This window comes from Chamaea fasciata, unplaced genomic scaffold, assembly GCF_029207755.1.
Source record: "Chamaea fasciata isolate MVZ Bird 193981 ecotype frontalis unplaced genomic scaffold, bChaFas1.0.hap1 SCAF_18, whole genome shotgun sequence".
In the NCBI taxonomy this organism is placed as follows: Eukaryota; Metazoa; Chordata; class Aves; order Passeriformes; family Sylviidae; genus Chamaea; species Chamaea fasciata.
The window spans coordinates 129,100-155,406 of NW_027094103.1; the positions used below are offsets into that span (position 1 = coordinate 129,100).

The 26,307-nt window shown below is 60.2% G+C and overlaps 2 protein-coding genes and 1 long non-coding RNA gene across 7 annotated transcripts in view; 1 reads left to right on the top strand and 2 right to left on the bottom strand.

The window, feature by feature from the left end:
* Positions 1–10,746, bottom strand: part of LOC136298935 (uncharacterized) — a 23,024-nt gene extending 12,278 nt beyond the window's left edge. Inside the window, exon 1 of the long non-coding RNA XR_010723415.1 lies at positions 10,168–10,746. This is a non-coding gene — a long non-coding RNA (uncharacterized lncRNA). The remainder of the gene's footprint in view (positions 1–10,167) is intronic.
* SMTN (smoothelin) lies at positions 654–22,442 on the top strand. 5 transcript variants are annotated; one of them, XM_066200085.1, is made up of 22 exons: positions 654–760; positions 5,700–5,860; positions 6,095–6,188; positions 6,282–6,360; positions 6,454–6,737; positions 8,216–8,318; positions 8,524–8,753; positions 8,880–8,931; positions 10,115–10,213; positions 10,731–11,054; positions 12,016–12,119; positions 14,167–14,283; positions 15,289–15,447; positions 15,532–15,607; positions 15,871–16,035; positions 16,546–16,608; positions 16,781–16,844; positions 17,175–17,345; positions 17,444–17,564; positions 17,636–17,787; positions 19,110–19,281; positions 21,525–21,614. In XM_066200085.1, the coding sequence occupies exons 1-21, from the start codon at positions 710–712 to the stop codon at positions 19,252–19,254; spliced, it is 2,814 nt and encodes a 937-aa protein (XP_066056182.1). In that variant the 5' UTR covers positions 654–709; the 3' UTR covers positions 19,255–19,281; positions 21,525–21,614. The 5 variants fall into 5 exon arrangements, with proteins under 5 accessions (XP_066056182.1, XP_066056184.1, XP_066056181.1 ...); XM_066200087.1 differs by lacking the exon at positions 14,167–14,283; XM_066200084.1 differs by lacking the exon at positions 19,110–19,281 and having other exon boundaries at positions 658–760; positions 21,525–22,442.
* A 647-nt stretch (positions 22,443–23,089) lies between these two features.
* On the bottom strand, positions 23,090–24,893 carry SELENOM (selenoprotein M). The gene is made up of 5 exons (XM_066200095.1): positions 24,620–24,893; positions 24,503–24,538; positions 24,390–24,424; positions 23,891–23,969; positions 23,090–23,801 (listed from the first exon to the last, which is right to left on the bottom strand). The coding sequence occupies exons 1-5, from the start codon at positions 24,860–24,862 to the stop codon at positions 23,589–23,591; spliced, it is 606 nt and encodes a 201-aa protein (XP_066056192.1). The 5' UTR covers positions 24,863–24,893; the 3' UTR covers positions 23,090–23,588.
* Between the last annotated feature and the right edge of the window lie 1,414 nt (positions 24,894–26,307).

Below are 26,307 nucleotides of genomic sequence, written 5' to 3' on the forward strand. Positions count from 1 at the left end.
GGATGTAAGAACAAGGACACCACAAGCAGCTTCTGAGTTGGAGCGAGCAGTGGGACCATGTCGGGGGTGGGACAACACATCCCCAGGGAGCCCTCGCAGGTTTTGGGGGGTGTCCTGGGCATTAATCCTGCAGCAGTGTCAGGGAGCAGTTCAAGCACCTCCCTAGTACATGCAGGGGCATCCCATGGTGTGATCCCCCGGGCCCGGTGGGAAGGGCCTCTGGGCAGGAGGTGCTGGTGGCTCTCTGCCAGGGGGCTCGGAGACACTGCGGGTAGCGATACACCCTGGGGTGCCATCCCAACGGGCCAGGCCCAAGTTCTGCTACACTGGCCCCGGCATGGGGACGGGGACGGGAGTGAGTCCGGAGCCGCAAGGCACGGCACAGCGCGGCGGCTCGTCTCGGTGCCGGTGCACGGTGCCAGGACAGGGCTAGGCACCGGGATACCGGTGCCGGACCCGATGGTCCGGCTGGGCCGGACCGGGCCGGGCTGGCGGCAGCGGTGCGGCGGGAAGCTGCAGGGCGGCGGCGCTGCTGGGAACACCAACGGGAGTGGAGCGAAGCTGCTGCGGAGAGGAGCAGGGGCGGGGCGGGGCAGGACGGGACGGGAGCGCAGTCGAACGCAGCGCGGGGCCGCGCCGCCCCGGCCGCGCTTTGTTATCTCGGCCGCCACCGAGTCCCGGCCGCAGCGGCGCGGGCCCGACGGGCAGGATGTCCCAGGAGAGCCTCCTCGGGATGGACGAGGGAGCGCTGCGGAAGCTGGTGAGTCCCGCGCCTGCTCCGCGGCTCGGGGTACGGTGTGCACGGCAGTTCCAGGGCCCGATCGTGCCTGGAGTTGCCTCGGCTCCTTGAACTCCCCGGGCCGGGGGCTGCTATCCAAGGCGTGGGCAGAACGGGACCGGGTCTGTCGCTCGGCCTGGGGATTCCGGAGCCATGTCTGGGAGCGGATGTAGTGCTGGGGACTCAGCGCTGGTTCCAGGCGGCAGCACCTACGAGGACCCGCGCTGCCTCGCCTCGGGCTTGGGTGAGCTCCAGCAGGAGTCTCCGCTCTACTCCGATGATTCCGAAGGCTCTGGCTCCGCTGCTCTGGCCCTTTGCTCGCAACCATGCCCGGCCGTACCGCCTGTATCGGCTCCATCTTCTCCACCGGCAGATCCCAGGGAGTCGTTCCCCGATGCCGGCACAGTTCCCTGCTCCCCGCTTTCCCCTTGCGGGCTCCCGCACTGCCGAGGGCTGGCGGCGTGCCAGGCGCATTTCCCGGGTTCTGCCTGCATGGCTTTGCATCCCATTCCCTCCTGCGCGGCGGCTTCTGGGGCACCGACCGGAGCGCTGCCCCAGGAGCGAGAGCCGTAGTCGTGCACTGCCGCGCCCGGTGGGCTCTGGAGGACGAGGGCCTCCGTGTCCCGAAGACGGGACTCAGGATACTTAGCCAGGGCTAGTGTCCCCGGAAGCCCCTACGATTGCCCGGCTTTGGGTAACCCCAGGGACTCCCGGCCCAGGGCTAGGGCTGTGCTGGTTGCCCCGGGGGTTGAGTCGGGGTGGCCCGGGGCAGCGATGGAGAATGGTCACAACAGGAAGCTGAGTCAGCCGGGAAGGCAGGTCTGCTGGAACAGGAAAGAGTCGGGATGCCGGCGGGAAGGGAGGGCTGTGCCGTGGGTCGGCACGGGGGGCTGCCCCCGGCTGAGCCTCCTGTCCTGCCACCCTCAGCCTGCTCTGAGTAACAACACGCAGACCTGCCCGTGGTTCGAGCTGAGGAGCTCACTTGCTTCTTGTGGGGTGATGTCAAAGCCGATGGACCACCCATCCAGAGGTTTGGGGATGAGTGGTCAGGGTGTCTCCCCGTCCTGCCGGTGCTCCAGCTCTGCCATGTCCCAGCTGAGGTCTCTAATCTGAGATGGAGCCCCAGGAGCGGTGATGGGTTCCTGGTGTCCGGCCAGCCCAGGGAGGTGGATCTCATCCTGCAGCAGGCACTGCTTCTATGGATGCTTTTTCTTTGACATGCTGAGGCTTTGCCTCACCACAGCACTGTGCTTGTGACCCACATCTCCCTATGCTGTGTGGCACAGGCTGGGGAAAGCCTCAGCTGAGCTGATGTGAGGCAGGGAAAGAATTATTTTTCTGGTTAGGTTTTTGGCTCCACTCAGCTGGAAGAGGATTAGTCCATATAAGGGAAAACTGCCTCTCCTACTGCTTCCTCCCTTCTTCTCTGCTCTCCCCAGCCATCCACTCTGCCTTGCTTCTCCTCATTTCTCCCAAGTGACACCTTGGCAGCAGCATCTGATGTCCCCAGGGAAACTGGAAAAAGGAGACTGGGGAATTGAGGAGGTCCCTGCAGCCCCCTCACTCCTGTGCTGGCTGGGCTGGGAGCTGCCAGGAAGCCTCTGTCCTGCAACTTCTGCCATAGACACCCATACGATTCCCTCCCCAGCTGCCCACTGGTATCCCAGTCACAGGGAGGCCAGTAGGGATGAATCAGTGGTGCAGCATAAGAATGACCAAGGGCCTGGAGAAGCCAGAGGGAGCTGTGGTAGATGGGGTGGGTGCCATTGCAGGGTCGCCCTTAGGTGGATGTTCGGAAGCAAGAGATTGAGCATTCACAGCTGTACTGAGCTCCAGGCTGAGGCCTGCTGGCCTTGAGCTGGTGAATGGTTCCCTCTTCCAGCCCCTCCAACTCTTAGTCTGATTAATTAAGGAGGATGTAAATACCTTTGGAGACAGAGGCAGGGCAGGCTTGAGCTAGGAAGGTCACTGCCATGAGATCCCCTTCTTCTTATACGCAGTAGCCTTTGGCAAATCTTCAGTAGCCCTGAGAAGCACTGCATCCCTGCCATATCCCTGTCATCAAGTGTCCTTCCTGCTTTTCTCTGCCTGGGGGGCAGCCATGCTCCCCATGGCTCTTTCCAAAGGTGAGAGTGAAGCTTGGAGCTGTAGGAGGTGCTTGATGTGCCAGGCTCATCCAGTGTCCCGAAGTGGTTTCCCGTGGCCAGGCACCAGCCTCCAAAGTGCTGGATGGATGCTGGACTAAGTAGCCCTCCTGGAGAAGCTGCCCACTGCACCAGGCTCTGAGCACTGCTGTGTTGGGCACCAGTGGGGAAGCAGCCTATGGGTGCTGTGCCGGTGCCCTTTCACAAAGGCACTCTGTGTGCCAAGGAGGGTGTTCGCTTGGAACCATTAATTTGCTGGCAGCTGGGCAGGGCCCATGGGGCCCCGGCATGTGCTGATCCCTGAGTCTGCCTGCGCTGGCAGGGTTGGGCCCCTTGGTCCCTTTGCAGCTGTTGTGGTTTCCATCATGCTTTCCCCTGCCACTGGCCACGGAACTTCCAAAGCTGCTCATTTGCCTCATCCCAGCTCCCTGCTGACGTGGGCTTGGAATAAAGCATTTTCTCCTGCTCTGCCGTTTGTCTTGTGGGGAGAAGCCTTGCAGGACCAGGGTGCAGGTCTGGTCCCATCTGGAGCCTCCTAGGTAGGGCAGACCCCAGAGCTGGCAGGTGGGTGCCACAAACACTGGTGCCAGCAGGTTTCCTGCACCACGGTCTGCAGGTCTGATGTCCCACTGTGTCCCCCTTTCCTGGCACTCACAACTTCTGCAGTTGCTGTGTGCAGGTCCCTTCTCCTCCCTTCCCCCACCTTCCCTACTGCCCTGACCCAGGTTCTGGGACCAAGCCACTCACTGCCAGCAACTTATTTAGGGAAGGACCAAGGCCTTGGCCACCTCATATGCAGTTGAGGACTGTTTTCCTGTCCTCAAAGCCTTTGGACGGCTGCAGGGAGAGCTGTCCTTACCACAAAGCTCTGCCTCCAGCCTCTCATTTTGAGCTGAACCAAATTCCACCACTTCACAGCCCATCGATGCTGCCCTGTTTGCAGGGTGCCAGGCTTCTTGGCTGGCCAGGGTAGCTGCCATTGCTTCTGGACCATGCCTTTGTCCTGGTATTAGTTGTACCCACTGTAGTGGCATCCTTGGGATGCTAGCAGCCATCTGGGGCAGACGAGAAATGAGAGGCCCATTAGGCTGGAGGGGCTGGTTTTCTCTCTAACACTCCCCACTGCTCTGGCAGTGTCATGGCTCCTGCTCTTCTCTGCCACTTGCCTGACCTGGTGGTGGCAGATGTGCCTGCTCTGGATAAAAGCCCAGAATGGGCTGCAGGCCTCAGCTCTAGCCAGGATGCTGTAAGGGATGGTACTGCCTGCTTGCATGGTGGGGGCTGCTGGGGTGGAAGAGAAAGAGCACCCTGGCTCCAGGCAGGTCTTGTGGAGGTTACAAGTATTTTTAGAGTTGGTCTGCCCTAGGGGTTGGTAGTCCTGACCACCAGGATCTTCCCACTTGGGGAAGGATAATGCTCCTTGTTGGGCTTTGCAGCTGGCAAGGGTTGGATGCCCATAGTTTTGGCTGCTGCTGGGGTGGCGGCACATGGCATCTCTGTGCCTGCTCTGTGCTTGCTGGCCTCACTCAGATGGGAATACCCTCCCATATCTCCAAACTCCAAGCAGAGAGGTCAAAGAGCAATAGCTTCTCAGAGTTTCTGCAGAGAAGTCTGCATACAGGTGGTGGTGTGGAACCCCCAGTGTGGCTCACTTCAGGTCCAGTCGAGGGACTGACCCTGGATCCCTGCTGCAGCAGAACCCAGAGAGCCTGGATGGGTGGCCTGTCAGTGGCCCATGGGACAGGAAGGGAGGGGACTGATGCTCTTGTCCTGTGGCACAGCCATGCCTTCTCCCACTGGGATGGGGCTTGATGGTGACAGCAGCTGCTGCTGGTCACGGGATTTTTAGCGAGCTCCATGAGAAATCACCTCCTGGGTTCCCAATCGATGTCCTACAGCAGGACAGTGTGAGGATATTGAGGCCATGCCTGCCCTGGCTGGCCTTTCACTGCAGATCTGGCTGCCTTCTGCCCCTTGAACATCAGGAAGTGTGTTCATGGCCCTCTGGAAAAACGAGCTGGTAGTGGGGTTGGGCTGTGACCTGCTCTGGAAGATAGGGAGCAGCTCTGGGTGCCCATGCCAGATGCTGGCCTTGGGCGGGCTGAGGAGCACCTGTGAGATGTTTATGGGGGGCACCTGTGGCAGAGTTGTGGCTGTGCTTCCCACACAAAAAGGGTTGGACTTGGATTTAGGACAGATCCCACTCATGGATTTGCTTCCAAGAGCTGCCTGCCATCCAGTAGCAGTGGATGAGGGTGGGGAGGGCTGCAGGGTGGACAAGATGACCCCTTGGTGGGATGCTGGGAGCCTTCCAACCAGCACCTCCTAGGGAACATGGGATGGAAAGAGAATGGGCTCTCCTGTCCATTTGCTGCAGGAGGGGCTGGCGTGGGTAGGAGGATCATTCCAGAGCTGGTGGCACTGGGAGGGTCAGAGCTGCACGGCACCAACCCTTGCAGGCTGCAGCACCACTGGTGGGTGTTCATTTCACATGCTAGTCTCCTTGATCTTTACATGCCAGGCGGTCTCAGTGCCACCATGGCAGCCCCTCCTCACCATGGGTGGTCCCAGCATCCTGCCCTGGGGGGGACCCCGCCCACTTCCTGCAGGGCCTGGCAGTGCCAGGCAGCGTCCACTGGGCATGTGGGTGCCACACACACAGAGCGCCTTTGTCCAGAGCGTGGGCAGCTCATGGTAGTGTGGCAGAGGGCAGCACCAGGGCTGAGACAGAGGCTCAGTGGCCAGAGCCAGTGTTGAGCCCTGTCCTGTGCACCCAGCTGGAGGTCACACTGGACCTGGCTGAGCGGCGCCGCATCCGCTCGGCTATCCGGGAGCTGCAGCGGCAGGAGTTGGAGCGGGATGAGGAGACATTGGCATCCAAGCGCTTCCGCCCAGAACGCAGCAGCCACCGACAGGATGACAAGGAGAATTGGCCACAGTGAGTCCTGTTGGGAGCTGGGATTTTTCCCTACCTCTGCCCTGGGAGAAGGGGGCTGTGGTACCTGGCCCCGCTGTGGCTGGGACAGATTTGAGTGAACGTGAGGGTGGGAGCAGCCTGGCACAGAGCAGCTTGGTGCATGGTGGGGCCTGTTGCCTGGATCTGCCAGCTGGGGACTTTGTTTGCAAGTGCCCATGGCAGCTCCCAGATGGCCACCACTCTCACCCTGCTCAGGTCCCAGCGCCTGGAAGAGGAGCAGCAGGCAGCCCTGGCTGCCTTGTCTGAGCAGCTCGAAGCCATCACCAGCGTGGAGGAACTGACAAAACTGGTGAGCAACTGTGTGCCAGGGCAGACTGTTTGCTGGGATAGAATTTGTGCTGGGGCTGACCCTGCTTCTTTCCTGGGTCCTTCCCTCTTGCAGCTGCGGGCAGCAGGTGAGTATGAGGAGCGCAAGCTGATCCGAGCTGCCATCCGTAAGCTGCGGGCTGAGGAGATTGAAGGTGAGGCACAATTCCCATGTTCTGGGGTGGATGTCCTGGAGAGTCTGGGATGTGGGCAGCTCCTTCCTGAACATCATTTTTGCTCCCATCCAGCTGCGACCCTGGCTGGGAATGTGCAGAGCAGCCGGAGGGATGGCAGCAAGCCCCCCACTGTGCTTGAGGAAACAAAAATTGTCCAGAGGGACAATGCTGAAACACCAGCCCTTACTGAGAGTGAAGGGAGCTGTGGTAAGGGCAGTACCAAGCCTCCAGGCACAGACAAGAGCGGGGAGAGCAGCCAGCAGGACGATGCAGAGCCGGCACTGGCTGGGCCAGAGGAGAGTGGGTACCAGGAGGCTGTGGAGCAGCACCCTGCCCAGGAGCCCAAAGGCTCAGCGGTGAGTGTGTAGAGTACTGCAGGGGGTGGGACTGTTCAAGATTTCACCCTTTCCTGGGGTTCCCATGACAGCTTGTCTAGAGCACAGAGCCCTGGTCAAGCTGTGCTTTCCTGCCCAAAGGGACTGAGGCAGGTGGTACTGGGGTCTTTGGGGACAGGGGAAACGTGGCTGGGCTGTGTCAGTGTGGCCCCAGAAGTGGTGAGCCGGGGCTGGGGCCTCAGGCCAGGGTGCCCCTTGGGCTTCTCCCAAGGATGCAACCTGGTGGGGATCTGGGAGCCCCTTGATGCATGCAGTACACCCATCTTTGCTCCAGTTCTTGGGGATGGGGCTCTTTGGAGGCAGCAGCTATTCATCTCTCATGCAGCAGTTTCCTTGCGTGGGTAGAAACCTTGATTCCCTGACCCCTTCTCGTGACGGCTGTTCCTGCCAGCCTTCGAGAGGCCAGGGCCCATTCTGGAGTGAAGCTGGGGGCTTTGTGGATGGGGGAAGGAAAAGCTGATGTGCAGAGCTTGAAGTAATGAGCACAGGGATGTGACTCCAGTGCAGCAGGGATGACCCTGCAGAGTGTGGTGGTAGGACATCTCTGCACCCAACCCTGTGGGGTTGCCCTTTGAGGGTAAGGGTGGGAAGGGGAGAAGCAATGGGTGTACCCACAGCCAGGTGAGAAGGTGTGGGTTCCCCTATCTGCCTCTGTCCAACCCTGCTTCTTCCTCCACCTGCCCCGGGGTCGTAGCAGGAGACTGCCAAAGGGATGTGGCCTTGTGCCACCTTTCAGCATTGTCTGCCTCCCCATCCGGATGTGCTGGCACGCTGCCCCCAAGTCCTGGCAGGGCTGGGACATCACTGAGCAGCTGAGAGGGCTGTTCTGCTGGGTCTGGCTGATGACTACAAACCTAAGGCCATTTCCATCCTTGGGCTTGGTGCCTGATTCTCCTGTCCCCCCTCAGGATACAGGCACCTCTTTGTCTCCCCCTGCCCTAGAGTCATGGTGCTGCTAGAAGCACTGGCACAGCCAGGACCGGCACCTTGTTCCCTAGCTGACACCAGGACACCCTAACCCTGCTCAGACTTATGTCAGAGACACATCTATCACCTCTGTGTGGTCCTGTGTCCAGAATATTTCATCATTTGCCAAGCAGAGCTGCAGGTGCTACAGATGGGGACAGGGTAATGTAAAACTGGGTATTCCCTGTATCACAGAGCCCTGGAATGCCTGGGCTGGGGGCATGGGGAAGGTTTGGGGTCCCCCTTCACTAGACACTGTCTCCCTCCCTTGCCCACAGGATGCAGCAGGGTGTGGGGACACTTGTCCTCCTGCGAGCCTCTTGCTGTGACCCCTGTGCAGGGACTGGCTTGTCAATTCCTGGCAGCTTACAGGCAGGGACCTGGATAGCATGCGAAGAGACCACAGCCTTGGCTGGAAGGGGCCATGGTGGACCAGTCAGAGACTGGAGCGGGGCTGATTCTGTTCTCCCCAGACCTGCAAGCGAGAGGATGTGGTGGAGCAGGAGCATGTCCCAGCCGGAATGCAGAAGCCGTGCAGCCAACAGGCAGGAGACCCCCAGAAACCCAGTGCTCAGGGTGAGTCCCCACAAATGTCCATGGCAAAATCCTGTCCAAGTGTGTGCCTGCGACCAGAGCTGTGCCTGGCCAGCTGCAGGACGATTGAGGGCATACCACCTCACAATGGTGGGCAGGGCAGCCAGGTGCCTGGAGGGGCTGCCAGAGTAGGGATGCATTGCAGGCACGTGCAGGCTTCCCAAGCAGAGCCTCTTCTCACCCACAGCTGTGGTTTTGGGGACCCCTGTGCTGCTGGAGCTGCAGCCAGCGCCAGAGCCCAATCCAGAGCCTGAGGATGGTGGTGAGGACCTGCAGCAAGGCCAGCCCCAGGGGCAGCCCCAGGCAGCCTGGAAGGAAGGGAATTTGGGCAGCCCTGCCAGCGCCCCAGAGCCCAGTGTGGTGCAAAGCCCTAGAGGGGAGCAACTCATCCCAGGCCAGCCCAGTGCTGGCAGCCAGGTATAAAACTTGTGGCGGCTGCCACTGCCCTCCTTGCCCAGGGCTGGCAGTCTGTGGGTGAAGGCAACTTGATGGGGGGACTGCGTGTAACCCCTAGCTGAGTGCTCTGCCCCTCTACTCCCGCAGCTTCATGTTGGGGTGCTGGGGCCAGGTGGGAGACACGAGAGGCCATCAGTGGGTAAGTGTAGCCCTGAAGGGGGTGACTTGAGAGCCGTGGCCCCCTGCCAGCTGGGCAGTGCCACCCCAGGGCCCCTCCACTCCCCTGTCCTGCAGCATGTACATCGCAGGCAGCCCTGGGGACATGACTCCAGCCCACATGTGCTGGGTCAGGAATGTGAGTGCAGGACATAGCCAGGCCAAAGGTCACCCTTAGCTGGGGTCCAATTGCTGCCTAGCCAAGTGGTGGCAATGCCCACCCCAGCCAGGGAACTGGGTGCTAGGCGGGCTGTTTACTGGGGCTCCCACTCTGGCCGGGTTACTGCAGGGCCATGAAAGGGAATCAGTGCCAGTAGCAAATCCTGGCCTTTTGCATTCTTTGTCCCAATAAGGCTGGGAGCTGTGTATGGCTGGTTTTGACCACCCCCACCACGGGCCTAGCACCCTGCAGGGCCTCCCCACAGCCCTGAGGGATTCCAGTGGCCAGCAGTTGCCCTCTTCCTACTGCTGGGAAAACCATCCCCATGGCTGTGCCAGGAGGAAATTAGGGAAAAACCAAAAAGCAGCTCTGCTTCCAGGGTCAGGGGTGCTGCCCTAGCAGGCAGAGGTTGCTGTCCCTCTGAGGAGCCCCTGGAGTCTGCTGGCTCCTGGGAAGGAAGAAGCCCTGGGAAGATGCTAGGGTTTGTGGGTTGCAGCATGGCACAGCCCTGGGGTAGAGGAAAGTGTGCAGGACCCAACCCACCCCCCCTTGCCTCACAGGGGGCTCAAACCTGGGTTCTGAGAAGCTGAGCCCCCCTCCCTCCATGGGCAACAATGACTCTAGCCCCAGGGCAGAGCCCTGCCTGCACCCTTGAAGGCTGAGCCACCTGGCTCCCTCAACGTCTCTCCAGAGGCAATGCTGTGCCAGGGTCTAGTGAGGACAGGGGTGATCCCAGCCTTTCAACACAGACCCCAGGGACCCCCACTGCACTGCTGGGCACAGAGCCTACTCTCCTCTACAGTGTGGTTTTGCACTGCGGGACAGAGCCCATGCCTGGGGTGTAGGGCAGCCTACACATGCTGATGGATTTTGGCGCTAAGCTCTGGGGAGTGTGGAGTGATGGGGAGGGTGCCGTGCTGGGGTGGGGAGATGCCAACAGCACCTGTGCCATGCTCACCCTCTGCTCCCTTTGTGTCATTCCTTCCCTGGCCTGTCTCTTCCCAAGCATCAGTGCCCACCCAGGAGATAATGGGGACCCCGGCTCGCCTGAATACTCACCGGTGGGAGCTGGCGCCCTCCTCCCTTTGCTTGACTGGCCCAACGGGTAAGATCCTAGTGGTGGCTGCCTCCATTCTCTGCTTCCCGGTGGCAGGATTTCCCCGGTGGAGCCTGAGCAGGTGCGGAGCTCCGCAGTGCCAGGATGCCGCAGGATGCTGCTGGCTGCCCACCTGCTCTTTTGTTTCCTGCCCAGAATCCCTCCCTCCCTCCGTCCCATCGATATGCACAAGCATCCGGCAGCAGTGGGGGGAGGGACCAAAGGCTTTGAGGGGCTGCAGCCACCCTGGGAAATGCTGGGTGTATGATGGAATCTCTGGGGGGCAGCAATACGTCTCGTGAACACCGTGGGGGATTGCATGCATAGTCAGGCACTCCAGGGGCACTGTGCGTCTTGTGGGTAACCTAGGGGGGGGCTACATGCATAGCAGGGGGCACCCCAGGATGGGGGGCAGCGTGTATCGCAGGGGGCACCGCCGGGCGCTGCATGCATGGTGCGGGCCCAAGTCCCGGCGGGGACACGCGTGGGCGGCCCCAGTCCGGTGACCCCGCGCCCCTCCCCGCAGCGCCGCGCCCCGCCGGACCCCCACCTTCCCCCGCCGCCGGCTCGGTGCGGGAGCGCGCACAACGGTTCGGGCCGGCGGGGGCGGGCGGCGCGGGGGGGCGGGCCGGGGCCGCCCAATGGCAGCGGGGCCCCCGCACGGCCCCGCCGGCCCCCGCTCAAAACGCGCGGGGCAACGGCGGCGGCGGCGTAGAGCAGCGCCCGGCCCCTCGCCCTGCCGGCTCCCGCCTCGACGCTATGAAGACCTTCTTCACCATCGAGATCAAGGATGGGCGCGTGCAGCCCCTGGCGCCCCGCATCACGGCCACCCCCGGCAGCCAGCGGGCAGGTGGGCACTGATGGGGTACAGGGTGTGCAGGACAGGTCCAGTGGGCAGATGGCATCTGTCGTGAGGCTTGACACTGTAGGAGTGATGGGTATGGGTGTCATGCGGGGAGGAGGGACTTAAAAAGGTGGGGATCTCTGAGGAAGGTGGGCACCACAGGGCAGTGGACATCCACCAGGCTGTAAGCACTACAGGACCGTGCTCCTGATATGACAATGTGCATAGCTGGGCAGTGGAGCAGGTGGGTGCCAGTGGGCAGTCGGGCACTAACAGATGCTGGGCACAAATGGGCAGATGGAGGTGGGCAGTTTGAGCCAGGCCAGGTGGGTGCTGATTGGCAGCAATGGCATTTGAATGCTGGGCGGCCCAGAGGCTGAGCTCAGGTGCTGCCAGAAGAATAAAGTATGCCTGATAACCCTCATCTCAACCTGCTTGAGGCATTTCAGTTCAGGGTGACCATCTGGCCCTGCAGCCTGTCCCCAGCCCCACTGTCTTACCATGTTTATATTTGGGTTATTCCCCAATCCCTGCCCTACCCTGTAGCCCTGCCCCATCCTCTCCCCAGTGACGTGCTGGTTCAGGGGAGCCCACGCCATCCTGCTCTGTCCCATCCCACCGCTGCATCGTGTCTGTTCCAGCCCTGCGCCAACCCTGCTTGCCTGCAGATATGGATGGCTCAGGATGCTCCTGTGGCCATCCTTCTCACCAGGGGGTCTTGGCTCCAGCTGAAGCGCTGCAGAAAGTGCCCTCCCTTGGGGAAGATGATAAGCCAGGGCAGCGAGGGGTCTCGACTTCCCCATCTCTTGCTTGCCCCCAAAGCCCTTTCCCTGTGCCAGAGCTCAGTGCTCACTGCCAGGGCAGGATGTGTGGGGCAGGCAGATAGCCCAGCCAGAGTCACACCCCAGCTGTGGGGCTGAGCCTGTGGGCTGGGTCAGACCCCACATGCCTCTTGCCCCCCTTGCAGAGGTGACTCTGGGTCTGCGGAGCACCCCCATCCGCATCACCACCATCCCCAGCAGTGTCAGCAGCATCTGCAACATCAGCAGTGTCAGCAGCAATGTCACCAAGGTGAGTGCCCTGGGGGTCTGTGGGGTTGTGCCCCACCTAGCCATTGCCTGGCAGCTCCAGGGCTTGGGGTGGGGACCAGGGACCAAGGAGTTAGCGTAGGCAGCATGCTCCAGAGGCTCTGTCTGGTTTTGGTTTATGCTTTTGTTTTGGTAGGGTTTTTTTCATCAAGAGACCCTTGGATTTTGTGTGTGGCTGCACAGCCCCACATGAGCCCCCTGCACTCTGGACTATACCACCATGTACTCAGACACTTGGGGAGGTGGGTGGAGGGGGACAAAGGAGTCTTTTGTGGGTCTCTCTCTGTTTTAAATACCTTTAAGGGTGGCAGCAGCTCAGGGAAAAACCCACTGGCAACCACCCCTCTGTTTTTTCTCCTGGGGATGGACCTTGGCCATGTCTGGGAAGCCTGCCTTGGAGTGGGGTATTCCTCAAAGTTCTTGAAAGCACCCTGGAGCTGTGGGTTGGGGTCTTGCCTGTTCCTCCTATGCCATCCTGAGTGGAGAGTGCCCAAAGCCCCAGTCCACCTAGGAGGGATTCTTGGATGCAACTGGAGAAAAAAAATCTGAAAAAACAACCCCTCTGCAGTGTCTTGCGGGGAGAGCAGGCTATGGCCACCCTGGGACTGGGTGCACACAGGAGACAGCCCTTCAAGGGCTTCAATCTGCTCCTGCCCATCTAGGGTAATGCGAGGCGCCTGTGTGCCGCCTTGGCAGGAGCCAGGATGTCAAACATGGCTCTGTCTCACTCATGGCCCTGTGCACTCCTGGCTGCCTCTGCAGAAACAGCACTGTGGGTGGCCTGTGTCACTTCCAGTGGTTGTGGAATCGCTCGTGGGCTGGGGCATACTCGTGGCTGTGGTACCAGTGGCTTCATCCCATCCTCAGCCCAGCCTTTGCCACCATGAGACTGGCAGTGCCCACAGATGCTGCCCACACCTGCCACCAGGTCCTGCCTGTGGGCAGCTGGCTGTGGTGGGGTGACTTCCCTGTGCTAATGCACTTGGGCAGGCTTGGCCCAAGCACTTGTCAGTTCTCATTAACGTATTAGTGGGTCTGTCCAATGAGGTGGGGGCCTTGAGACCTGTCAGCTGCCTGGCAGGACATGCAGCCCCCAGGTATGCCCCTGGGTGGGCAGGGAGGAGGATGAGGAGAAGGCAGCGGTGTTGGCAGCCCTGCCAGGTAGGGTTTGGTCAGAGAACAGCAGGCTGCAGGGACCTGGGGGAAGTAGCCATGGCAATGTGTCTTGTCATTGGTGGGGTGCTGCCTGTGCCTGTGCAGGGACCTGCTCCCCATGGGGCAGGCACTGGGCAGCATGGGGATATGAAGACTAAAATCCATGCTGTGACCAAGGCCCTTGCATTGATGCCAGCGTGGGGCTGGAGATGTTGTGCTGTGAGTGATGCTGGCCCAGAGTAGGAAAGCACTTCGGCAAAAGAACACAGCAGTGGTTGGGCTTTTCACTCACCCAGCACTGCAGTAATCAGGGCTGGTCTCCACCACTTTGTCCCACAGCCCCCAGGCTGGTATCTGGCCCTGGCAGCCTCCCAGATGTGGGGGGAGCCACTCGCTGAGCCACCTCGTCCCACAACCGGATACACTGCCAAGTGTGGTGCCTGGCTCAGCACCCCTGCACAGGACCCCTGGCTGCTGGGACCAGAATAGCCCATAGGCAGGGAGTGGGCCAGCCTCCAGCCGTGTGGGTGCCTGGGCCCCTAAAAAAGGGCAGCAGACAGCTGAGCAGGGCTCGCTGCAGCACCTGCGCCACCACCATGCCGGGGCTCAGCTTGGAGGGGCTGGCACAGGCTGGGGTGGCTGAGCTGGCAGAGCTGCAGCAGGAGCTGGTGGCATTCCATGGGGCAGCAGAGGGGCAACTGGAGCGGGCTCTGCAGCGAGTGCAGGTGCTGGAGCAGGCACTGCGGACATTGGAGCGGGAGCACCTGGAGTTGCAGGCAGAGCTGAGGCGCCTGGGCCGCTGCCTTGATCTGCTGGCGCCAGGGCTCCAGGCGCCCCCCGGGGAGGACATCAGCACCCTTTTTCTGGAAGCACAGGACCCTTGCACCCACTTTGAGGGCACTGAGGAGCCCAGTGGCCCTGTGGCCCATCCACCCACTTTCTCCAGTACGTGCCAGCAATCAGCCCTGCATCTCTCCCGAAGCAACAGCAGCGTGAGTGTGGGCAGCCCTGCCCCATGACAGGGGGAAGGGAGGGTGTCACCAGCCCCCAGGGCTCCTGGGGGTGCCTGTAGCCCTGGCACAAGGCGTGACTGTGGCAGTGGTGCATGGGGACACGGCACCATGGGGATCTGCCACTCCTTAGGCTCACTGTGGCGGGGCTGTGCACCCACCTGTTTCACATTCCCAGTGTGCCAGGTGGGAGGCCACAGGCAGCTGTCTTGCCCCCACCACAGCACTAGGCACAGGTGGTGGCATGGGCGTATGTGGCCAGCATCAACTCCTTTGGATGGCTTTGCCCTGGATCGATTACTGGGCCACAGGATGCAGGATGGGGCCAGGTGTGTGTGTGGCTGCTCTGGCCCCACTCTGTCATCCCTGGTGCCTCTGTGCCCTGTTCCGGGCCTGGCCCACTGTTTGCTATGCTATGCATTGCTGGGGGGTTGCCAACATCCTGGCTGTGCTCGGGCAGGGGCTGAACTGGCCTAGATCCTGGCAGGGATGTGGGGGAAGGCTCTTGATCTCCTGCACACACTCTTCTCTACACTTAAGTCCCTTAATTCCATGGAAATCCCTGTGCTGCTAATGGTGTGCACTGGCCTTGCCAGCACCTTGCCCACTGCTGGGTAACAGCCCCTGCCCAGCCCAGAGCCCTGGGCAGCCCCTGCCTGCTGGAGGACCCAGCCATCTCCTACCAAGGGGCAGGGAGAATTTGGAGATATTATGGCAGCCAGACTGGAAGGAAGAGAAGGACTGCTGGGCCCTCCTGGGGCATGGGGTATTGCAGATTGTCATGCTCCCCTGCCTGCCTTGGGTGCTGCAGATGCTTGTGGCATCCCACCGGCTGAAAGCACTTAGGCCCTGTGTGGCACATCCTCTCCAGGGTCCTCACTGCCTGTAGCACTGGGCAGGTGTCAGGGTGATGAGGGCCTGGACCCTGAGAAGAGGTGGGGGGTGCCAAGCTGGCTGGGGCTCATCTGCATGGTGATGTGCTTGCAGGTGGAGCCGGAGGTGGTGGAGCAGCACCAGGCACCAAGGCGGGAACCAGAGCTGCCCAACGGCATGGAGAAAGTGCAAGTGAGGGAGGTGGAGAGAAGGAGCAAGCTGAATGTCGAGGAGCTGAGAAAGATTGAGGATGAGGATGTTCTGGATAAGATGGTACCTCTTCCTCTGGTTTGGGCTCCTGCAAGGAGGTAAAGGGACCTCAAGCTGATGGCTAATGATGACTTTCCCCTCCTGCAGCTGGATCGGACAACAGACTTTGAGGAGCGACGGCTGATTCGAAATGCCATGCGGGAGCTACGCCAGCACAAACGAGGTACTCAGGGATAGTGACCCCTGCTGGGGTCAGAGCGGTGGTAGTGGCAATATAGGGTGCTGAAGTGGGGCTGTTTGGCCATGGGGAAGCAGTAGGGTATGTGCTGGGTCCTCTGTTGCCCCCCTGGCTTTGCACGGCCAAGGACATAATCCTTCCCACAAACCAATTCTGGGCCAGCAGCAGCTGCAGGACCCCTGGTACGGCAGGAACCATGCCCTCTGCCCTGCCTCCCTACTGATGCCATCTCCCACTTGTTTTTGCAGACCAGCAGGAGAAGGAGCGGGACCAGCGGCTGCAGGAGGCTAGGAGCCAATCTGTGGCAGGAAGGGCTGGCCATGCCACAGAGACCACCACCATGCAAAGCACTCAGTCAGCCGATGGCTCAGCATGCAGCACCGTCACCAAGACTGAGCGTCTCGTCCAGTCTAGTATGGGCTGGGCTGGGGGGCGGTGTGCCAGTCCTTTGGGGGCCTTGCAGAATCCTTCCCAGTGCTCTGCCACCACAGCTCCTTTGCCTTTAACTGCCTGTCCTGAGTCTGGCTTGACTGTGCCTGGGAGCAGGACTGTGTTTCAGAGCTGAGTCTCTGGCTTGCCCGGAGCCTGCCTGAGGATAATTAAGGGTTCTGCTCTGGTGACTTCCCTCTGAATCTCCAACTGTGTCAGGATGGCAGGGCCTCATCTGCACCTTTGGCCTTACACTCGTGCTCTCCCAGTCCCTGGGTGGCTCCCAGCTGAGTGGCTGCAGGGGCTGAGGGATGCCCCAGCTCCCTGCTGCTTTGCGCTTGCCTCTGTCCTCCCTCTGCATGCCATGCCTATGGCCCTACCACCTGGGACTTCTCCCTGTTGCACTGCATGGGTGCAAAGGTTCTTGGCAGCAGCAGGTGTCTGTGGGTGCTGCTCCTCCCAGCCCAGCAGTTCCTGTTGCTTTGTCCCTGCAGGCGATGGCACCAAGACCTCCCGTACTACTACCATGGAGTCGAGTTATGTGAAGAGATCAGACAGTAAGAGTGTCTATTCCTGCCCTTTCCCCACGGCATCCTCAGGGTGTAACCCTTGGGCATTGCTGGCTGCTGAGCCGTTGCTGCCCTGGTGCAGGCAGAGTCCTGCCTGCCTGGCACAGCTGCCCTCAGCTCCTGCCCAAGGCCTCTCTCTCCTTCCCCTCTCTCTCCGCAGATGGCAACAACACTTTCGTTCAAACCAAATCATCATACAGCTCCTCATCCAAAAAGACGGGCAGGTGAGCAGAGGTGCCTGTGGGGACAGCCCCACACGGTAACTGTCACTTATCTGCTTGCACAAACCCTCTGCCCAGCTTGCAGTGTCCCTATGTGAAAGTGACCCCAAAGTCTCCTGGTCCTTGGGGTATATTCACTGTATTCAGAGGTTTTCATGGGCCCTTTCATGGGCACAGAGATACGTCTGCCAGCTGAGGACCTTAAGCCACCTGTTTTCTGTCTCAGGGGCATGGAGGTCTCCAGAGTTCCAGGGCTGGCCATGGGCTGAGACCACTGCTTGCCCTCCCCTGGGCTGCCCACAGCCCCTTTAGCCTTGCCTGTGTCTCTCCCAGCATTTTTGACCGTGAGGATGAGAGTGCTTCTCGGCAGAGCAGCTTGGCTGCGCTGGAGAGGCGTCAGGCGGAGAAGAAGAAGGAACTGATGAAGGCTCAGAGCCTGCCCAAGACATCGGCCTCACAGGCACGCAAGGCCATGATGGAGAAGCTGCAGAAGGAGGGTGGGAGGTGAGGCTGGGGCTGGGGCAGGCTGGCCAGGGCAGTGAGTGCTGCACAAATAACAACACCCTGCAGCTATGGATAACACCCCATGTTTCCTGCTACAGTTCAAACCCTGCAGCATCACAGACCACTGTGCAGCGCTCTTCCAGCTTTGGTGTGCCTAATGCCAACAGTATCAAGCAGATGTTGCTGGACTGGTGCAGAGCTAAGACCCGGGGCTATGAGGTGGGTGCCATGTCCTCTTCCTGTCCCAAAGCCAGTCTCTCTGTCCCTTGGTAACTCTGTTGCCCTCTCAGCATGTGGACATCCAGAACTTCTCATCCAGCTGGAGTGATGGCATGGCCTTCTGTGCCTTGGTCCACAATTTCTTCCCTGATGCATTTGACTACAGTAAGCTGACGCCCCAGAACCGCCGCCAAAACTTTGAGGTGGCCTTCTCTTCTGCAGAGTAAGTACCTCTCTTGCCATCGTATGGACTTGGGATGGCTTGGAGTGGCTTGGGGTGGCTCTTCTGCTCGCTGCTGGGATGAGGGGGGACACGTGGAGGTGATGGTGCTGGAGGTGGGTGCCTGTAGGTGTCACTCCCTCCATGCAATGGAGCAAGGTTAGGCGCTGTGGGGGCAAGCAGCAGCCCTGTGGGTAGAGTCACAAGATGCCAGTGCAGCCCAGTCTGGTGTGGCAAGGGTGGGTATGGGGTCTGGGTTCCTGGGTGTGGGGCAGAGCACCCAAAGGCTGACCAGCAGCCCTATGAGCCCACCTGGCTTCAGGCAGTACATTCCATCCTGGGGTACCAGGTATGGGACTGCAGCCTGTGGGGGTAGCAGGTTTGCCTATGCCAGGTGCCTCCTTTCACAGTTGTAGGAGCTCAAACACCGTTGCAGCTTCTCCAGTCTCTTCCCTTCCCCTTTTGCTTCTGGTTTTCCTGGGTGCTGAGAGATGGGAGTGCACCCAGCTGGAGAGCTGGCAGCCAACCCCTCTCTCCTTCCTTCTGTCTCTCTCCCACCCACCCATTCCTCTCCTCCAGCACCCTGCCAGGGTGGGCAGGGCTGGGGGTGGGGGTCCCATCCTGCTGATGTCCAAGGTGGTGGGGTGAGATGGGGACTCCTGCAAGCTCCCAGGGTGCCGTGGTGCTGTTTGGTGGAGCGAGAAAGGGGCTAAGGGCCTGGCTCTTGGCGCTCCTGTTAATGGATTTTTTGCCTTAATTGGGAAACTGGTGCGCGGACTTGAGAGAGCCATCGATCTCTCCGGCCTGGAAGCCAGGTGGCCTCTCGTCCTTCCTCCTCCTCCAGCTCTTGTGAGCGTCCTCTCCCGAGCTTCCTGCACCAGGGCTGTGCTGCGTGGTTCCAAGTGGAGCTGGGCAGGAGGGCTGGGCTTGCCCCCCCCATCCTCCCGGCGGGTCTATATAGGAGCTATATAGAGCGCCGCTCCACTCTGGAACCCGCTCCCCGAGCACCTGGCGCACCAGAACACCTCACTCATCCTCCTACTCCTCCTCCTTCCATCTGTCTTTTCCTCTGGACTTCACGCCTCTCCACGCCACTCACCTGCCCCTCTCCCCTTTGCTTATGCCCCCCCAATATCACTGAATGGCCTTGGCATGGGGTGCCCCAAGCCCTCCTGCCCCTGCATCATGCATCCCTGGAGCATGCCAGAGCGGAGCAGCTGCCAGTGGGATGGGAACTGCACTGATCTGTGTCTCTTGTTTTCTCTTCCTCCCCTCCCTGACTGGGCTGCGGTCACTGGCTTGCCCCTCTCTCTCCCTGCACCCAGGAAGCACGCGGACTGTCCGCAGTTGCTGGACGTGGAGGACATGGTCCGGATGCGCGAGCCAGATTGGAAGTGTGTGTACACATACATTCAGGAGTTCTATCGCTGCCTGGTCCAGAAGGGGCTGGTAAAAACCAAAAAGTCGTAGCCCATTGTCAGCCCCCCAGGACCAATGGTGAGAACCTTCCCCTCCAAGTACCTGCCCATGCCCCCACCACCACCAGGGCTCGGCAGGGAACTGACTGCCTCAGCTGTGGGTGAGGCTGGGGGATGCTGGTGGGTGAGGGGCGAGTCCTGGTGATGCTAGACAAGGCCCAGCAGGAGCTGGGCAGAGACAGCTGGCTGGCACAAGTCTTCTGGAGTACTGCCTATGGGGGTTTGGGCAGGGGGGACTGTGTCACCCTGGAGTGCTGTTTGCTCTCTAGCTGTGGGGAAGGCAGTAGTTAGAACAGAGCCCTGCCCCCATGGCTGAGCCTGACCCAGGGATCTGCTGCTGTGAATGCCACTCAAGGTGTTCTGAGTGGTGCTGCCTGAGTGTGGGTGGTCCCCAAGGATGCTGCAGCATCACTGCTTCCACTTGCTGCCTCATTCCCCTGCCCCAGGATATATGCCCAGCTCCAAGATGCTGCCTGCTCATATATGGGCAGAAGCAGGAGCCTGGAAAATGTGACTCAGGGCTCAGGTCCTGCCTTGTCCTGCAGTGTTTGTGCCTGTCTCAGGGCATCCTGGCTGGCGCTGGAGCTCCAGTTCCCCTGGCTCTGCACAGTGCTGGCACACCAGGGCCCAAACAATGGCTTTATAAGGGCAGAGCCGCTCTCCGTGCGCTGCCAATACTCCACCATTACCCCCCAAGCCAGACTGGCAGTGGCAAGGGCTTTCCCAAGGCCCCAAGAATCACACCTCCCACCCCCATCCCCACAGTGGTCAAATCATGAGGTGGGGCTGGTGCCAGCCAGGCTGTGGGCTTGGAGCCCACTGATGGGATGGCTGGGGCCATGGGACCCAGGATGAGGGGCTCTCCTGGGCCCTAGTGCTCTCCAGGGGCTGGCAGTGGCTGGGGTTGCTCCTTGGGGTGGGACTGTTCTAGAGGGCCAACATGTGCAGCAGGGCTACTGCAAGGAGGGAGAGGGAAGGTACAGAACTTGGGTTGAGGGTGTTGTCATGGTGGGTGGCAAGCATAGAGTTCAGACCCTCCTTGTGCACCCTGCCTTTGGGGACAGAGCCCTGCCTTGGGGGATCCTCCTCGTGCACCCAGAACCTTGGGGCAGAACCTTGAGTGGTCCAAGCCAAATCAGCTGATCTGGTCATGGCAGGAGCAGGTGCTGCCAGTTTGTGTCTGCACCACCCCCAGTGCCAATGCAGCCCTTGCTCCAGCAGCAGCCTGAAGGGAGGACAGTGCCTGATAGGGGTGCAGGACCTGAGCAGGGCCAGGAGGGTTGGCAGCAGTGGCAGGGTTGTTTCTGTGCCCCCCACCCCTTCTCTCCCAGCAGGGAGGACAAGAGGTGGCCAGATCTTTCCATGCCCTTCCTGGTTTTCATCATAACTCCTAAATGTGTTGTCAGTCTCCTCAAGCACCCAGGGAGCCCCGACTTGAAGAGAGACGTGGCCCAGAGAACTGGATGGGTGGCAAGGCAGAGTGGGCCACCCCACCAAAAGGGCAGCAGCAGAGCTCCAAGGCTACTGTGGGAATGGGGACACAACCACAGATGATTTGCCAGGGTGCCACAAGACTGATAGCTGCTGGAGCTGGGTCCTGCATGGACCCCTGCATTGTGGTGGGGCAGGGAGAGGAGGAGATAGGCCAGGTTGAGTGAACTGAGGCAGGGCAGTGCCCACTCCAGCAGTAGGGTGTGCTGGGCCTGGAGCAGGTGCCCCCCAGGCTCCAGTCCAGGGCAAGGCAGGGAGCCAGGCTGGCAGGGCTTGGGGGGAGGCAGAAGAGCAGGGCCAGGGCTTGAGGCAGGAGTAAGGGGCAGCATGTAACCAAGACCCCTGTTTTCCTTGAACCACTTGGTAAGGTTTGAGGCAGGGGCACAGCAGACACTGGCAGCCAGGCTGGGCTCTCTCTAGAGGCCATCCACATCAGCTGGAGGAGCAGGGTAAGCATGGCTTTAGCAGGGGATGACTGCCAGCACCGAGAAGTGGGATAAAGAGCACCCAGGGGAGCAAAGGGTGCAGACAGTTGGGAAACCCCTGCCCTGAGGAAGGCACCTCCCAGGGCAGACAGCGCATGCTCTTCCCAGTGTCAGGAGCAGAAGGACTGTAGGTACTAGGGTGGGATGGGAGGTTTGTGAAAGGAGCTGAGGAGGTCTGAGGGCAACAGTGCCCATACCAGCAGGCCCTGGGCAGTGTGGGGTGCCCATCCCAGCCCCCACATGGGGCAGCCTGCTTGAGGCCACGCTGAAGGATTCATCTCTGCAGGATGCTGGTGGACTGCGTGCCGCTGGTGGAGGTCGAAGACATGATGATCATGGGGAAGAAGCCTGACGCCAAGTGCGTCTTCACCTACGTGCAGTCCCTCTATAACCACCTGCGTCGCCACGAGTTGCGCATGCGGCAGAAAGAGTGCTAGAGCCTGCCCTGCCCACCCCCACTGCTGCCCTCATCCCAGAGCTGCCTGCAGGCAAGGGAGCTGCTTGCCTGGGAGGATCTGGGGAGCCATGGGTGTGGCACTGGGGACAGAACTCTTCCCCCAGGGCATGCCCCACACCTGTGCCTTGGTAGAGCTGCTTCTGCTCTGGGCTGACCCTGTGGGCTGAGCCAGGTGGCCACTGCTGTGGATGTTCTCACCTTGGCTTGCCACCCATGCTCCAGCCTTTTAAGTTATTTGTTCTCCAGGAGTTATTTGCCCTGCAGGCACCATCCCTGTGTCCCTGGGGTGGCCCAGGCACAGCTGTACCCTCAGACTTGTGCCACCTCATGGGTCGGTGGCTGAGCAGGGCTGTACAGTCCAGCCAGGGTCATGGTACATCCTGCAAGCAGCACCTGTCAGTGGTTCCCTTGGCCCCCTGCAAGGAAGCCTCTCTGCCCACTGTAGGCCCAGCTTGGTGTCACCTCCCTGGGGACAGCTCCACAACGTGCCAACACCCTGCTTCCCACCTCCACGTGCACCTGGAGCACTTCCACATTGGGGGCACCTGTGGGCTAGGGAGGGGGCAGCAGCAAAGGGTCCCAGGGGAGTGCAAGGCAAACAGAGCAAGCTGCGACAACTGCCCCCACTCTCCTCTCCAGCTCAGGGTACCCGCGTGCTCAGTGCCGCTCGGCCCTCTATCACATCTCTACACCCATGCTGACACGTGTACCAACACCAGCCAGATAATAAAGGTTTATCTAGGGCAATGCCTCTGGCTCAGGTCCTTCTGCTACTGGCATATTGCACACCACAGTGCTTGGGAAACGCTGGCAGTCCAGCTGCTGCTGGCCCCTCTACCTGCAACTCAGCTGCTCACCCAGCCTGGAGGGACACTGAGGCATGTACTACTCCTTGCCTCAATGATGATGTCCACAGCTGAGCCACCCTGACCAGGGTTCACTGTCCCCCATCGCCCCAGGCCTGGCACAGGGAAAAGCCCCCACATGGCCGGCAAGGCTGTGGTCAAGTGCAGCTGTGGAAGCCCCACTTCCTTCCCTAGCTGAGGGCCAGATGTCCCCACTGGGCCAGTGCAGCCATGGGGCTTCGGTTCAACACTGCAGGACTCGCTGATGGGCTCGTGCCCATCCCCCAGCACCCTTGTGTTGAGAGCAGCTCATCCCATGCCATGGTGCCCACCACCCTCGCTCTTCCTTCATGCTGGGGAGGGATGGCACAGGAACAGCACAGTTGGTCTGTAGGCTGGTTTGTGGCTCACCAGCAGTGACTATGACTGTGCCATCCTCTCCTGCCTCTGTGAGAACCTGTGGGGCACCCAGCTGTCCTTGGAACAGAGCAGTGTGGTGGGATACGTGCCACCGAGCTCCCTCTGAAAAGATGACACAGTGCAGATGACTGCAAATAAAAGCCTTTACTAGGAACTGGATATGACATAACCCTGCTAGGGGGTAAAGCCCCCTTCTTAGGGCAGCTCTCCCACCTTTGGGACTCAGCACATCTACCCTTAGCACCTGGTGCTTTCTGCTGAGGGTATCATCCTGTCCCACGCAGGCAGGATACTGCTGCCCAGTGCTGGGAGCACCCAAACCACTGGGCATGGCAAGGGACTGCAAGGAATGCTGCTCCTTCCGACTGGCCAGGGATAATGCGCTCCAAGGACAGAAAGGCATCAACCAGCACACAGGACCCTCGGAATGCCCACAAGTGCCCAGCAAGCCCCTGCGTGAGGCTGGATCTGCCTAAGGCATCTTCAGGACAGAGGCTACACAGCACCAAGCAATAGTGGGAGGAAAAACCTTTGCCACCCTGTGACACCATCCCCAGCTGCCGTAACACTCTCACTCCCTACACTGGGGACTGGCTGCAGGACCCTGTCCCAAGTGTGGCACTCCTTGCTAGAGGTCTGGGCGTTCTTCCTTGTCCCATTTGGGTGGGGTCTTGCCATCAGTGGTGGGTGCTTGGCGGGGCAGCAGTATTGGCAGAGGCTTGGCAGGGGCAAACTGGAACTCCTCTGGCACAGGGGCATCAGGCGTCTCCTTGCGGTAGAAGCCCAAATCCTGCACCAGCTGGTTGATCTCCTCCCGGGTCATGTCGCTCAGGGGAATTCTCTGCACCCAGACAGGGGCTGTAGCCTGGCACCTGTGGAGCACTGACCACCCCATGCCCTGTGGCTGCAGGTGCCACACTGCCCACTCACCTCTAGCTCCTCATATCGCAGGCTAAGGAGCACAAGCTCAGGGTCGGCACCAGGCAGGTGTTTCATCTCCAGGTTATGGCTGGGCAATGTGTCAAGGAGTGGGCTGCTTTGGTCAGGCCCATGCAACACTTATCCCATCCCATCTTTTATCACATCCCCTTCTATCTTCTGTCACATCCCATTACTACCTATCCTGTACCATTCTCCATCCCAGCCCATCTTCTCTCACCTCCCATTGACTTCCATCCCATCTGTTCTGTCCCCCACCCCATCATTCACTGCACACCATCCCATCCTGTTTCCCATGTAATACCATCCGATTCCCCATCACATCCCCCACCCACCCATCCTCCACTCCTCACCAAACCTTGTCCTTCATTCCTAACAAAACCCCATCCTCCCTCAGCCCATCCCCTCCCATACTTCATTCCTTTGCATTGCATTGCATTGCATCCCATCCCATCTCATCCCCAGCGCTGCAGCCGCCGCCGGTGGGTACTAGAGCGGGATGTCCTGGGTGACGAACGCCTTCACCTGCAGAGAATGGCCGGTCAGGACCGGCTCAGCGTTGGGAAGCCCCGACTCCCCGCCCCGGCCCAGTCCGGTACGTACCTCCCTGAGGCGATTCAGCCGTCACCCGCCGCAGGTCTGCAGGAGAGGACACCCCGTCAGGCACCCGGCGGGCACTGGTTGACCCCGGCACGCCCCGCGGCCCTCGCCCGCGCTCACCTCCACCTTGCCGCGGGCCAGGTTCCGCAGCACGGCCTCGGAAAGCCGGGGATGCTCCGAGCCGCCGCCCGCCGCGAGCACCGCCGTCAGCAGCAGCCACAGCCCTGAACACGGCCACGACGGCAACGCCCGCATCGCTCCCCACGCTGCCACGTACGGCGCGGCTCGCACACGCGCGGCACCACGCATGCGCAGGGACTCGCGCTTACAAATACGTGCGCACAAAAACGCAAAAACAGACATGCGCGCATGTGCGCGCAGAGACACGCACGCACTCACGTGCACGGACATGCGCAAAGGCGTGCCCACTGGGTGAGTGGCGCGTAAGTCCCGCGAGTGCGCACTGTGCACAGACCGGCACCACACAGACCAGCAACACTACACACAGACAGCGACGCAGACTCTGCACGCATGAGCACCGCACAGACCAACAGCATCGCCACCAGCAGTACACACACAGCAACACACACCAACCGTGCATAGACTGGCACCACAAAGACCAGCAACACGAATACACACAGAGTAATACACACAGCATGCACAGACCGGCACCACATAGACCAACAGCACCAAAACACACACAGCAACCCGTACACAGATCGACACACAGAGACCAACAGCACCAACACACACAGCAATACGCACAACGTGCATAGACCGGTACCACACAAACCAACAAGACCACCAGAGCAACACACACCAACCGTGCACAGACCTGCACCACACAGACCGACAGCACGACCACACACACACCAACTGTGCACGAAGCGCCACCCACAGACCAACAGCATCACCACACACTCAGCAATACACACAAGACTGTGCACAGATCGACACACAGAGACCAAAAATACCAACACATACAGCAACTTACACTGTGCACTGACCGACACCACAGAAACCAACAGCACCACCACACACAGAGCAATACACACACACAGTGTGCACAGACCGGCACCACACAGACCAACAGCACCACCACCAGCTGCACACAGCAACTGTGCACAGGTCAACACCACACAGAGCAGCAGCACCAACACAGCCAGCAATATACACACACCTTGCACAAACTGGCATCACAGAGACCAACAGCACCAACACCAGGAGTACACACACAGCAACACACACCAACTGTGCCCAGATCGACACACGGAGACCAAGAACAAGAACACATACAGAGCAATACACACCAACAACACCAACACAGAGAACACACAGAAACAACAACTACACATACACACACAGAACAGTCACACACCGTGCACAGACAGACACAGAAACAACACACATCAACAAGAGCAACACAGCCCAACACCACATGCCAGCACATACATACCAACAGCACACTCCAGTACAGACACACCCCCCATACACCAACTCTGCACACACCAACACACACACCCCAACATCACACAACACATGCACAGACCAACACTCAACAACAACAACTCTGCACACTCCAACACCACACACACGCACACATGTGCACTGCACACACCCCCATGACACCCACACTGCACACATCCACACTATGCACACTGGCATCACATATACAAAGACATGCAGACACCCAGGTCAGGGTGTGTGCATTCACACACAGCTGTGCACACTCACACACCCTCCTGCACACACAACTGTACACACACACACATGCATCTGTGTGCACACAGCCCTATATATGTTTAAAT